The 12,782-nt window shown below is 40.3% G+C and overlaps 2 protein-coding genes across 2 annotated transcripts; one reads left to right on the forward strand and one right to left on the reverse strand.

Moving 5' to 3' along the window:
- The first annotated feature begins 1,389 nt into the window (after window positions 1-1,389).
- On the forward strand, window positions 1,390-4,928 carry cdk2 (cyclin dependent kinase 2). The gene is made up of 7 exons (XM_082532982.1): window positions 1,390-2,073; window positions 2,672-2,749; window positions 2,858-2,978; window positions 3,089-3,259; window positions 3,434-3,535; window positions 3,619-3,822; window positions 4,063-4,928. Exons 1-7 carry the CDS (start codon window positions 1,958-1,960, stop codon window positions 4,165-4,167), a joined length of 897 nt encoding a protein of 298 aa, XP_082389108.1. The 5' UTR covers window positions 1,390-1,957; the 3' UTR covers window positions 4,168-4,928.
- Window positions 4,929-5,635: 707 nt separating this feature from the next.
- Window positions 5,636-12,546, reverse strand: olfml3b (olfactomedin-like 3b). Its single transcript, XM_082532840.1, has 3 exons — window positions 12,366-12,546; window positions 11,154-11,439; window positions 5,636-8,182 (listed from the first exon to the last, which is right to left on the reverse strand). Exons 1-3 carry the CDS (start codon window positions 12,462-12,464, stop codon window positions 7,398-7,400), a joined length of 1,170 nt encoding a protein of 389 aa, XP_082388966.1. The 5' UTR covers window positions 12,465-12,546; the 3' UTR covers window positions 5,636-7,397.
- Between the last annotated feature and the right edge of the window lie 236 nt (window positions 12,547-12,782).

A 12,782-nucleotide genomic window follows, 5' to 3' on the forward strand; every position in this document is an offset into this window, starting at 1 on the left:
CTTAGCACCAAATGAGGGTGTTTCTTCATGCTGCAGGGGGAACCTACTGACTTAAACACACAATTGCGGTTAAAATTTCAGATCAATATTGACCTTCTTTAAAGCGGACATCTGGCATACCAGAGAAAAACACGGGTGTTAGCGATAACATTAACAATGAATGTGTGTCTTTAAACAACTGCAGCATAATCATATAACACCAGATTAGATCTACTCATAATTTTGCTAATGTGATAAGTCAAAAATACTCTTACCATCACTAAATCCTTACAGATTTAAAGGTTTGTGACATTGGTACTGTGAAATAATCAGTACCAACAACCATGCCACATTTAAATTCACCTTACCCACCTGTTTCTCTCATTCTGATGTCTAGTTTGAATTTCCGCGGGTCGCTTTGAACATGTATATGTGCCCAAATGCACTGGGTTGCTGTTATGTGATTGGCTGATATTTATTTGCATTAATGAGCAGTTCAACCTGTTTGCCGAATTAGGATGATGGTGAGTGTATAACTCTATATAACAAAGTGTTGTATTTGACAGATACTTTATCATAGCCAACAAGTCTGAAAAATGGTACCGCTTATCCCCTGGTTAGAGGCTAGCTCAGGGTTCCTGTTCACAAACCAAAAGCGAGCTTTAACTGGTACCCAGCAGGTCATTTTGGTCCCTGAGGTGAAGAAAGTGTTAAATCCAGTTGCCCCTTTGAAAGAACACAAAGGATCTGCAGGTGGACACACATTACCAGACCTTTTTCAAAGGTATTATTTGAGTACAGATGTGTCCTATTACACTATATCAGATCCATCACTATGTCTGTTAATTAGTTTAGTTTTTCAATCAAAACAGAGAGCAAGAGAAAAACTGTTAAAAAACAGAACTTGGAAAGCATTGCTCCATAATCTAGTGGGTCATTACAAACACTTCCTGCCACTGAAGAGATCAAATTGTTCTCTTTTATTTATTTATTTATTTTTGATCTCACCATGTTTGAATAACTATAGAAAGTAAAAGTTCTTAGGATTAGGAAAACAGCTTTCTAACTTTTAAAACTGCTGTATATATAAGATGCAGAAGATATATCATAGATGTGAAGACAACTAATGTTTTTATTATGCTATACACAATGTTGCTCATGCTTTTTATTTTGCATTTATATTTTGCATTAGATTGTGTATGTGTTTAAATAATTGTTCATATTTGTGCAGTACACATCTATAAAACTGTGAATTGTGGCTACATTCATAGATAGAAAGACAGTAAATGGTATGCGTTCTGTACACTTTATAATCTGTTCGTGTCTTTCCGACGTAGTTTACGTATAGCGACGTCGCCGTTCAACCATGTGACCTGTGAGGGTGTTTGTTAACTGTTTCCTTGTTATCCCGATACAACACCGCTCTATATCACGACTTGCACCCTTTTGTTAAACAGAAGCTAAGAATTTAAAATTAGCCGATAAAAAATGTTTTCAATTTATTTCTTTAATCGATAAGAGCAGTACCATGCACAACAATTTTTCAAATAGGACCCAAGTGGAAGAGAAAAGCATTTAGACTACCGCCCACCTACAACTATCGGTGTGTCTGGAACACAAAAACGAACTCCTCCAGTCTAACGCGGGAAACGCTGTTGTGTTGCTTCTGATTTTTTTTTCAAACGAGCCGCCACCGCCGCGCAAAACCAAACATTTTACGGATATTGTTATGAACAGGGTCTGCAAATGACTCTTTCTTTTGTTTTTAGCTACTTCGCGCTGACCTGAGATAGTTTATCCTCAGTCAGAATTAAGTCTTAAACCTGTGGCGCGTGCAGACCGGATGAAGAAGCCTTGAGCAGCAGTTACTTACATGGTTATATGTGAGGTTTCCCTCAGTAGCTACCCAGCTTTCGTTAGCTTCGACACAAAGAGCTAAAAGGCTAATTGCCGCTTAAAGACCTGCGCTTGGTACGAGATGGACTCGTTTCAGAAAGTTGAGAAAATTGGAGAGGGCACGTATGGGGTTGTTTACAAAGCCAAGAACAAAGTGACGGGAGAAACTGTCGCTCTGAAGAAAATCAGGCTGGACACGTAAGTAAACAAACTATTGTTGTTTATCCTCGGGCTACCAGGCTAACGTTAGTTTTCAAGTTTTACTGTGCCGAAGAGTTGATGTAATCAGTTTACTCACCTCGTGGCTCCATCAGGGCATGACTGTTTCATCAGTTAACTTCCTACAACCACACTGGACATAAGAGCAAAGTCTTCATGGCCACAGAAGGAGCAGTTCTTACATAGGACACCTACATAACCTTACAGCTCATATGAGCTTGTTGTGTTGTATTAACGTGTAACTTGTTATAATATAAAAACACAATCCGTAAATAACAGTAAAGTGTCCCAGATCTAAATCGCCATCATTTTCCTCAGGCTGCATCAGAAAACCTTACTGAAAATTCAGATGTGCCGTTAGTCAAAGTTGCTTGCTTTGTGACCTTTGTTTCAAACCAGAGAAAACTAAATCATTAGCGTGTCTAATCTGTGCTAATTTATAAGGTGCGCTGCTTAAAGGTGTAGTGTTGTTTCTTTCAGCTTTCAGGACTTGGATCAGCTGTCAGACTGCCAGGATACTAAAGTACATGCTTGGCTTAGATAAAAACCTGTTTCTTTTACCGTTTGTTCATTTCAGGGAAACAGAGGGCGTACCGAGCACAGCTATCCGGGAGATATCGCTTCTCAAAGAACTCAGTCACCCAAATATTGTCAAGTAAGTGCTTATGTTACAGCTATGTCTAAACCATGCTTGCAGTATTCTTGTTTTACTTGTTTGATGTTGCTTTTTTTTCAAGCCAACTTACCTGTCAACATGTTGCAGATTACGCGATGTTATCCACACCGAGAACAAGCTCTATCTTGTTTTTGAGTTTCTTCACCAGGATTTAAAAAAGTTTATGGACTCCTCCTCAGTCACTGGTATCCCGCTGCCTCTAGTAAAGGTAACCACCACAGCAGATTTGAATTCATACTTTCAGCAGTTAATACTGCTAAGAATTGTACTCTGGAAGTCAGGCTTGACTCAACTGAGCATATTTTGCTGTGTTTGCAGAGCTATCTTTTTCAGCTGCTGCAAGGCCTGGCTTTCTGCCACTCTCACAGGGTTCTCCATCGAGACCTGAAGCCCCAGAACCTCCTCATCAACGCCCAGGGTGAGATCAAGCTGGCTGACTTTGGCCTGGCAAGAGCCTTCGGAGTACCCGTCCGCGCATATACACATGAAGTAAGGCGTTGACAACCTACCTAAGTAAATGTTAGAGTTATAAGATTATAAACGGCTAGAACTTCAGATGTGCTTGCTCTGCTTTCATGTGGTCTCTACTATGTAGGTTAATGGCACCTACAATTTCTTAGCTCAGTGCATGCAACAACTGTTTACTCCTGTGATATTTTTCAGGTGGTAACACTTTGGTACAGAGCCCCAGAAATTCTCCTGGGCTGCAAGTACTACTCCACAGCTGTTGACATCTGGAGTCTTGGATGTATTTTTGCTGAAATGGTAACATACTTTAATTATTAACAGCAAAAAAGAAAAAGCTCCAAAATGAACAAAAGACACCAACCATGTCTCCCTGCCCACAGGTCACCAGGAGGGCTTTGTTTCCCGGTGACTCGGAGATAGATCAGTTATTCCGAATCTTTCGTACTCTGGGGACGCCTGACGAGACCGTCTGGCCCGGAGTCACATCCATGCCTGACTACAAACCAACCTTCCCCAAGTGGGCTCGGCAGGATTTATCAAAAGTGGTGCCTCTTCTTGACGAAGATGGAAGAGAACTGCTCGGGGTGAGAACATTTCTGATTTATTGGCACTTTCATTATATATTCATGGCCAAAGAAGTTGGTCTTCTTTCTGCTTTGCCTATCTGAATATTTTCTCCTGTGAAAGTGTCCCTTTCAGACTAGAGAGTTGACCACTGTGCACCCTGAACAGTGTCATGAACTCCACGACTTGTGTTAGTTTTTGACTGAAGCACGTGGCTGTATTCATTGACTGCTTTTCTTTCTTTTTTTTCGATCTTACAGGAAATGCTGAACTACGATCCAAACAAAAGGCTGTCTGCCAAAAATGCTCTTGTGCATCGATTTTTCCGTGATGTCTCCATGCCACTTCCCCACCTCAGACTCTGAGTCGTGCAAAATAACAGGCTCTTTTAATGCCAGCTATATCTAAGCAATAAAGACTCGCCATGCTTCAGGTTCATGACTCAAATGGACGGGAAAAAGTGGACACTACAGAATACATTGGATTCTTCAGTAACTAAAACCAGCCCTCGAGAAGCAACTTGTCGTGAGAGTTTCACTGTTTCAATGTTTATCATAGTTTTGAGGATTTAACTGTAATTTTCAATATAATTATTTTGCATATTTATATGCAACTTGTCATATTTGATGTATTTATGATGGGCTTTGAGTCAGTGCAGGTTGGGTAGACCCATTCTATTTGTATAACATTATATTTCCAAATTTTAATGGTATGTTGTCTTTAGCATGTCCATCTTGAAGTAATAGGTTAGTTAGAATTAAACGTGATCAAACAAGTTTGTGGGGTAGTGCAAATAACGGTGGGTGAGCAGCAGCTGATTACGATGGGCTGAAGTGAATCGGTCACAACTCCAATGAGAGAGTTGAGATGAAAGCAGTGGTTTTCTAGCTTGGTTTGAATCCCAGTTATCGTTAATTGATTTTAAAAGTGCACCTTCATTTAATTACTGGTGGGATTCAGGTTTAATGGCAGGATTACTCAGCAAACTCAATCGGGTATAAAAATGTTCCAAATGTATTGTAATTCAGATTTTATGTAACTGTTGCCTCTTTTCTTACTGTCAATTTTAAGCCATTTTTACAAATGTTTATTTACAGTTAGGAAAAAATAAACTTGTTTAAACTTCTTTACTGGTTTTATTGATACATTATAAACTTGACCAATTTTTATTTTGGACGGGTGAGCGAAATCTTACACTTTGAGACAGATGTAGAAGTTTTACCAAGCGCTTTATAAAACTCAAATACCAGAGTCTCACAGACCGTCTGGTTGTGAAATTATTTTCATGCTTCATTAAGCTTTGGCCAATCAAGCATACAAGACCATGTCTGCAGCCTGCAGATGGACTGAAGTACTTATGATGAATGTGGTTTTTAAAAAGCTTGATTCTGTAATTTTATCATTCTTGGAAATGTCAGGCAATCATTAATGATAAAATTATATGAGAAATTATAGCTCCAAAGACTTTTGGACTGGTTAGGAAAGCAGTCTTACAAATTACATTCGATGTGAAGCAAAACGGAAGTTTAAATATTTCACTGGCCACTCTGTTAGATCCACCTGTTCAGCTGCTGAATCAACCAGTCAAATGACGACAGCTCAGTGCATTTAAACATGGTCAAGATGGTCAAATTGTGCTGCCTGTTTTGTTGTGTTGTTGTCAACACGACAAAATTGGTTGACTTCACATTTTAAACATTCAAAATCAGAGATGTGTTGGAAAGCAGTATGGCGTGACAATTTGTCCCTATTGCACCACTTTGTCCTGTGCGGTCTTCTTAACCCCAGAGGACAACACACGTTACTAAAATCAATAAAGCACTCATAATTCAATTAAATTTCTTCAGATTTATTATAATCATGAATAACATAATATTCAACAACCACTATTATTTTCACACCATTTGATATCTGTGTCTGTGGTCCATCTCATTATGACCACAGTGTACCCAGCTTCTGATGGCTGTTTCCAGCAGGATAACGCTCCACATCGCTCAATGCGGCAACTGTATAGCAGAGTCAAATCTTACATGGATGCTTAAATATTTCTATATCAATCTTTATATACTGTACATAGAAAAACACTGACAGCCTTGTTTAAAATGGTTAGTCTGCCAGTTATTTTTATAATGAACAGTTATTAGGAAAAAATATGATAGCGGGGGGAAAAAGGAGATATAAGTGTAGAAGAAATGGCAGTAAGAAAGTTATGTTCAGATATAAATTAATAAACATCAAAGAATAGTAATCGCAATAGTGGTGCTGTTTGCTCATTTTTTGGGTGGTATTTAGCAAAAATGCACATGTGCTCAACATGTGGGAAGAGTGCAGATAATGCACAGGGTGCTAGCCTGCTAGCGGTTTCTTGCACATACAGTATCCTAATGTCGGAGTTACATTTTTCAGCTCACCTTACACAGTGGTTGTATTTTATGTTAACAGTGCTTATGATATAAATCTGAACACTAAAAAATATTAAATTAACAAGCTACAAAAGATAACATTTCCTAGGGTGTAATTAATGTTGTGTATTTACTAGCACGGACAAGATTACTGTGAATGCTACACAAAACTGTCATGTTAAAATCCAATGGAGTCAGTACAAATGAGCTGAGAAGGAAGATTCAAGAAGCTGGATTCAGTTGATAAGCACTTGGGGTATAAAGATTCATGTTGATATGACAAATATCAGGTATAGAAGTGGCAGGTTTGACAGAGGTTTTATGCTATTAAAAGGATGTGTTGAATATTTGCCTCATATCTGTGAACACACAAAAGTGCCTGGAGCCACTGCAGAAACTTAGACAGCAGCTAATCATGGGTAAGTACAGTATATCTGTTTCGGTCCACTCAACAGCAGATGGAGAAACAACTCTAAAGATGGAAGCACGGTGTAGTCTCGTTAGAAGTGGGGTTAAGGTAGCCACAAAACACCAGATATCACAAAATAAATCTGAGCATTTTGAAATTAGTTCTGAATTTGTGAAAAGAAAATTATGATGCATAATTACAGTCTCACACTCCTGAATCTTGGCTGTTTTCGTCCTCTTTTTTCATCCTGATCATCTCACAAGCAGTATTTTTGTACCATCTATGTATTGTCGACAATAAAGGTTGAGTATTTTCTTCACTTCATATCCTCAGATTTATTTTTCTTGTATTTCCTTTTAACATTTTTTTTTTTTTTTGTAAATATCATATTGTGGCCCACCAACAGTACCTTAACTGCCCACCAGGGTGCGATGGCCAACACTTGGGGAACCACTCACGTTTCCTTTTTGTTGTAATGAAGCTTTGTCACTTCCTAATAACGTCTATGTAGCATGAAAGAATCATCACAGACTCTTGTTCATTTCTTAGGTTTGTCTCCTGCCTCACAGTCCCTACAGTAAATGTTGTGTTATTGCAGCTTCCAGGTTTTATGAGAAGTGGATTACAATGTTAGAGTCCAAGATTTTATATTTAAGCTGTTCTGAAACTCCCTGAAAGGTGAGAAATGATCTTAAATTCTACAAAATCGTTAGTTTTGAGACCTCATCTGTAGTTTAGAAGCTAAAACCTCTCAGAATACAGCGTTAGGGCTGTTTAGAGAAGCTCAGATCTCTAGTTTCTTCTTCATGGTAAGCTTGTACAGGATCTGGTAGCCATCATCCCAGGCATAGAGCAGCTTCTCGTGGGGATTGTACTTCAGACTTGAGTGAGATCCGTAGCGTTTTGGAAAGTAAACCAGCGGTGCATCTTCACTGGTCACCATGTCGTTGACGTCGAACACACATTGTACTCGTGAGCGTCCAGCCTGCTTGGTGTTGTACACAACATACAGAGTGCCACAGATGACAAAGGCCGCCTCTGCATTCTCTCTGGGACAATTTGTGTCCCACATCTGCTCAATATCCAGTGAGGTGGTGTCCATTTTAGCCAGAGAGATGTACCTTTCATTCTGCTGTGTGGCGTAAATGGCCCACAGGCCTTCCTCATCCACAGCCAGGTCAATCACCGTCTCTGGGGTCAGACCATACACGGGGACGTGGTCCTGCACAGGAAACACTGCACTGTCAGTCAGAGAGTTATTCTGCAGGTCATGTTTAACCACCTTTAACTCGTCAGCCTGACTCATGTAATACACGTAGTTGTTGTAGACCACGTGGCCTGTTCCCCTCCAGGCTGATGGCAGCTTCACTGTACTGGACAGAGACATGCCCGACGAGCGGGTGAAGTCTTGCACAGAGGCAAACGCGTGGATGATGTCGTCTTCCGTCCCATTAAAAATGTAGACCTTCCCAGAGGCCCTGTTGGTGTCTTTAGTCCAGGTGCCCTTTTGCCCTCCGACTCTCTTCAATATCTTCATGGCTTTTATGCTGGAGATCATGTCGCTGCAGTCTGAAACAGAGAGCAGGACAGGCTTTACTCGACACAGCTGGCAGTTTTCAAATATTCTAGTCACGTCTGTACTATTTATAGCTGTGGTTCAGAAAGAACACCTCGTTTTATTTCCATTAGATGTGGCATACACATTCATGGTTCCCATGAAAAACTAATAACATTCCCACCAGTCATCAGCGTCAGCTCTGCTTTCAGTTGAGTGTTAATTAGATGAAACAGCCAGTAGCTAAATTGGCTATAAAGCATCATTTTCCTTTTGTGTGATTAATAAGTTTGTCTACTGTCCATGAAAGAAAAACCAATAAAGAGAGAAATGTTCCTGTGCCCATAGATTAAACTACTCATTTATTAGAAAATTAAAGTAAATTTAGCTCATATGCATTATAAATATGGCTGTCCTCATATTGTGGAAGGACGGGTACTTCCATGAGAAAGCCCATTCAGGGATCAATTTATCCCACAAACAAGTTTCTGTGTTCTCAATTATTTATCATTTGAGGGCCGAAGCATGGCCAAAACTGAAGTTTTTGGCTTTTTTGCTTGAAGAGCTTTTCATAGAGGAGTTTGTTTATTACAGCATGTCAAAATCAATCCTTTGACACAAAACAAAACAAAAAAAATTTGTTAGATCTCAAATATGCACTGTCCAATCTGTCCCAAACGTCATGTGCAGAATCTGAGCTACGTGTCAGTATTAGGTCACACTCATAATGCCACCGTGGTATCTGGAAATCAGCTGTAGGTGATAATCATCATTAAATGTAAATTATCATCAGGTTTTCATTGTGGGTTCCACACATGGTAAACAGCAGCATGACATATAATTAGTGGGTGTTCTCAAACACCAACTAATGGACACAGGACGTGTTAGGTAACTTGTTTATGCAAAACCAGTTACAATCCAGGAAACGTGGCATCCAAATTCGTGCAGGAAACATCTTGACTCCAGTAAAACTCGACATGCATGAAAGTGCAGGAGCACAATCATTGCTGCTTGTATTTTTAATTCTGCATTGTTTTTACATCAGCCAGACACCCTTGCACTGGTGACACATTCCTTTAGTTAACTGTAATTAATTGCTTTAATTTTATTTTCCTGGCTTGTAAATGAATTCTGCATGCAGTCCTGGTGCCATAAAAACGCACAAGCTTACCAAATGTGAGTCTGTCTGACATTAAAGAGAGTTTGCACCATTTCCTCCAGCTTTACACAGATTGCTAAAAACGACAGTGCCAAGCTATTTTTAGAACATTCCTTAAAAACTAAAAGGCACTGCCTCTCAAAACACTTAACACTTAAGTGACACTTGGGATCACTAAATGTAATTTTAAGAATAAAAGAACTTTCATTTAATGCAGCATTACATTCATCTGAAATGATGCAAATTGCAGTAATGATTACTGGAGTTATCAAAAATAGTTTATGATTTTTAATAATAGAATATCTACTCAGTTGGACAGGAAATAAAGAATCTCTTTCTCTGTCATCTCAAACTGGCTATTTAACATTATTATTGTTATTTTTTTAAAACAACCCAATTCCCAGTGGTAATCGGAGCACTTGGGGCAGTGAACCGTGAACTGGCCGAGTGGCTCCATCAGATCCCAGGAACAACATCTGAGACCTCTGTCCAAAAGAGCACAGTCCTGGGACAGCAAAGATACTGGAGAGGTCCCTCAAGCTCCCAGGCCTCTGGCAAAGGACCCAAGCTTTAAGGATAAAGCTCGGGTCCTTGCAGGGCGAGTTGGGAATTTTTTAAATATATATGTGAGTTGGCTCTCATAGACAATGTAATAAATATGCAATTACTGGCAACCAGGTACATGTGTCTAACAGCTTGTTAACCCAGATATCTAATCAGCCAATTACATGGCAGCAATAGCATTTAGACATGTGGACGTGTTTAAGGCAGCCTCTTTAAAAACAGCATCAGGATGGGGAGGAAAGGTCATTTCAGTGACTTTGAACGTGGCAAGGTTGTTGGTGCCAGATGGGCTGAGTGCTTTCTGAGTATTTCAGAACGTGCTGATCTGCTGGGATTTTCCCACACAGTCATCTGTAGAGTTTACAGAGAGGTCAGAGGAGAATAGCCAAACTGCTTTGAAATGATAGGAAGGCGACAACAAATGTACAACATGCGGAACTTCAAAGAAGATGGATTACAGCAGAAAAAGACCACATCAAGCACCACTCCTGACAGGTAAGCAACTGGCAACTGAGGCCTGATTCTACAATTCACACGGGCTCAGCAAAATAGAACAACAGACGAATAGAAAACTGTTGCCTGGTCTGATGAGTCTTGATTGATGTCAGGGTCTGAATTTGCTGTAAACAACATGAAAGCATGGCTGCATCTAGCCTTGTGTCAACAGTTCAGGCTGCAGGTTGATGGTGGTTTAATGGTTTATAGGATGCTTTGTTGTCACACTTTGGGTTCCTTAGTACCAACAAAGGATTGTTTAAACACCACAGCCTACCCCAGTTTTGTTGTTGACCCTACATGACCACAGTGTGCACATCTTCTAATGGCTGCTTCAGCAGTGCAATCATCATGTCACAAAGCTCAAACCACCACAAAATGGTTTCTAGACGATGACAATGATTTCAGTGTACTCAAATAACCTCATCAGTCACCAGATCTCAATGCTGTAGAGCAAGATTTGGTGGAACCAGAGATGCACATCATGGATGTCCAGCTGAGAAATCTGCAGTAACTGTGTGATGTTGTCACGATAATATGGACCAGAATGTCTGAGGAATGTTTTTAGCACCTTGTTGAATTTCTGCCACCAATATTAAAGCAGTTCTGAAGGCAAAAGGAGGTCTCACCTGGTCCTAGTAAGGTATACCTAATAAACTGTCAGCTGACTTGAACTGTTGGTCACATTATTCATGCATTGCTCAAGCATGTCATGTTCATCCCCAATAAAAAAAATCTGGGTATTTAGTAAAGATTTCATTTCTCACCTGAGAGTTGTGAGTATTTGGACTTCTGTTTCTCCTTCACCACAGTCACCTGCTGCTCTATTAGCTTGTCGTCCACATCCACACACGGCTGAGCCCCATTCTGTGTCTCCAGATAGTCTAATTCCCGCTCGACCCGGTCCACCCTGGTCCCCACGCTGTCTATATTCATCCTCAGTGCCTCTTTTTCTTTGTCCAGGTTCTCCAGCTGGGAAACCATCTGCTGCTTCAGCTCCCGCAGCTCGGAGGCATAGCGGGTGGTCTGCTCGTGCCACAGAGAGATCCTGTCCTGTTTTAACAAAGGTGGTTAGTCATAACTGAGATATGATCAGACATGTATTCCCTGTTTGTATAGCACTCAGAATAATAAATAGGATGTGTGTTATACAGTGAGCTTGAGTGGATTTCTAGAGAGCACTGACTGCAATGAAAACACCATAATTTGATGTCCTTTTCAGGCTCAGTAAACACTGTGGTAGAAAGCCATAATAATAAGAATAAAACCCATCTATCAAACAACCGGCTTCAGCCCACACGTGGCAAGTTTCCACCCAGCTCGAGTGTCTATGAGCTGAATGCAGAATACAGCTGGGTGCTTTGTGGTCGAGCCTGACCCATGACCCCGCTGTGGAAGAAGGAAATGAAAAGAGATCCTTCCCACAGGTAATCATTCAACATGACATGAGCTGAGACTGTTAGATGTGGGTAAATAGCATTTTTGGGAGTTCAGTTTAATAAAGTGTGTTAAAAAGGTTCGTGCTTCTCATTTAAATTAAATTACAGACATGACTGACAATCAGTCAGTCTGTTCTTGTGTTTTAGTTTTGTCCAATTAAGCCAAATACATTTGTGTCCATCATAGAAAAAAAGGTTAGCCCTGGCCCTTTTTGTTTTTTAGAATATCTCTTTGTGATGCCAGAAAACTACTTGCCCTCAAAAAAAGTTTTTTCACTGATGCAATTTTGCATAAACTCTTTTTTTTTGTTGGTAACATACGTGCACGTATACCTTGACTAAGGAAACTTCAGAGGCCCATTTCTAACTCACAACTCAGACAAAAATGCCACAGTCCCCGTACCCTTAAAGGAGCTGTATTTTCCAGTAATTTCTCCAGGATTTGGCCACATCTGCATTCCATTGCCTCTGTCCCTAGAAGTTTCCTTTCAGAGGGACTCTGGAGCGCAGGGCTCGGCAGGGAGGTAAAGAGAGTCTTACCTCAATAGCAAGCAGCCTCCGCTCCAAGTAGTCAATCAGTGCTTGGTGCTGAGCTGTGGCAAAGCACGCCAAAGTTACCAAGACAACAAGTCCTCTCATTTTGTGTCAGCTCAGTCTCTTTTAACTCCTGTAAAGTCCTGACTGAAGTTCAGTTAGAGTGTGCCGAGGAGCCAGCAGATTCCCAGAGGTGGGCTGGAATGTTTTACTAAGCTGTCTGGGAGGAGCCAATAACATCTGTGAAGATGGAGGCGCACAGTCTGTGCTTCTTATTTCTACCTTCGACATCCACACCTGACAAACAAACTGAAAAGCTAAACTATACATATCATAATGCTTAAATACATGTTTAGGTTTCAGGAAGTTGGAACATCAGCAGCACCACAAGGAACTAAAATGTGAATTACAGTGATGAGTCAA

The sequence above is a fragment of the Aulonocara stuartgranti genome (genome assembly GCF_965226115.1).
Source record: "Aulonocara stuartgranti genome assembly, chromosome: 5".
NCBI classification, from domain to species: Eukaryota; Metazoa; Chordata; class Actinopteri; order Cichliformes; family Cichlidae; genus Aulonocara; species Aulonocara stuartgranti.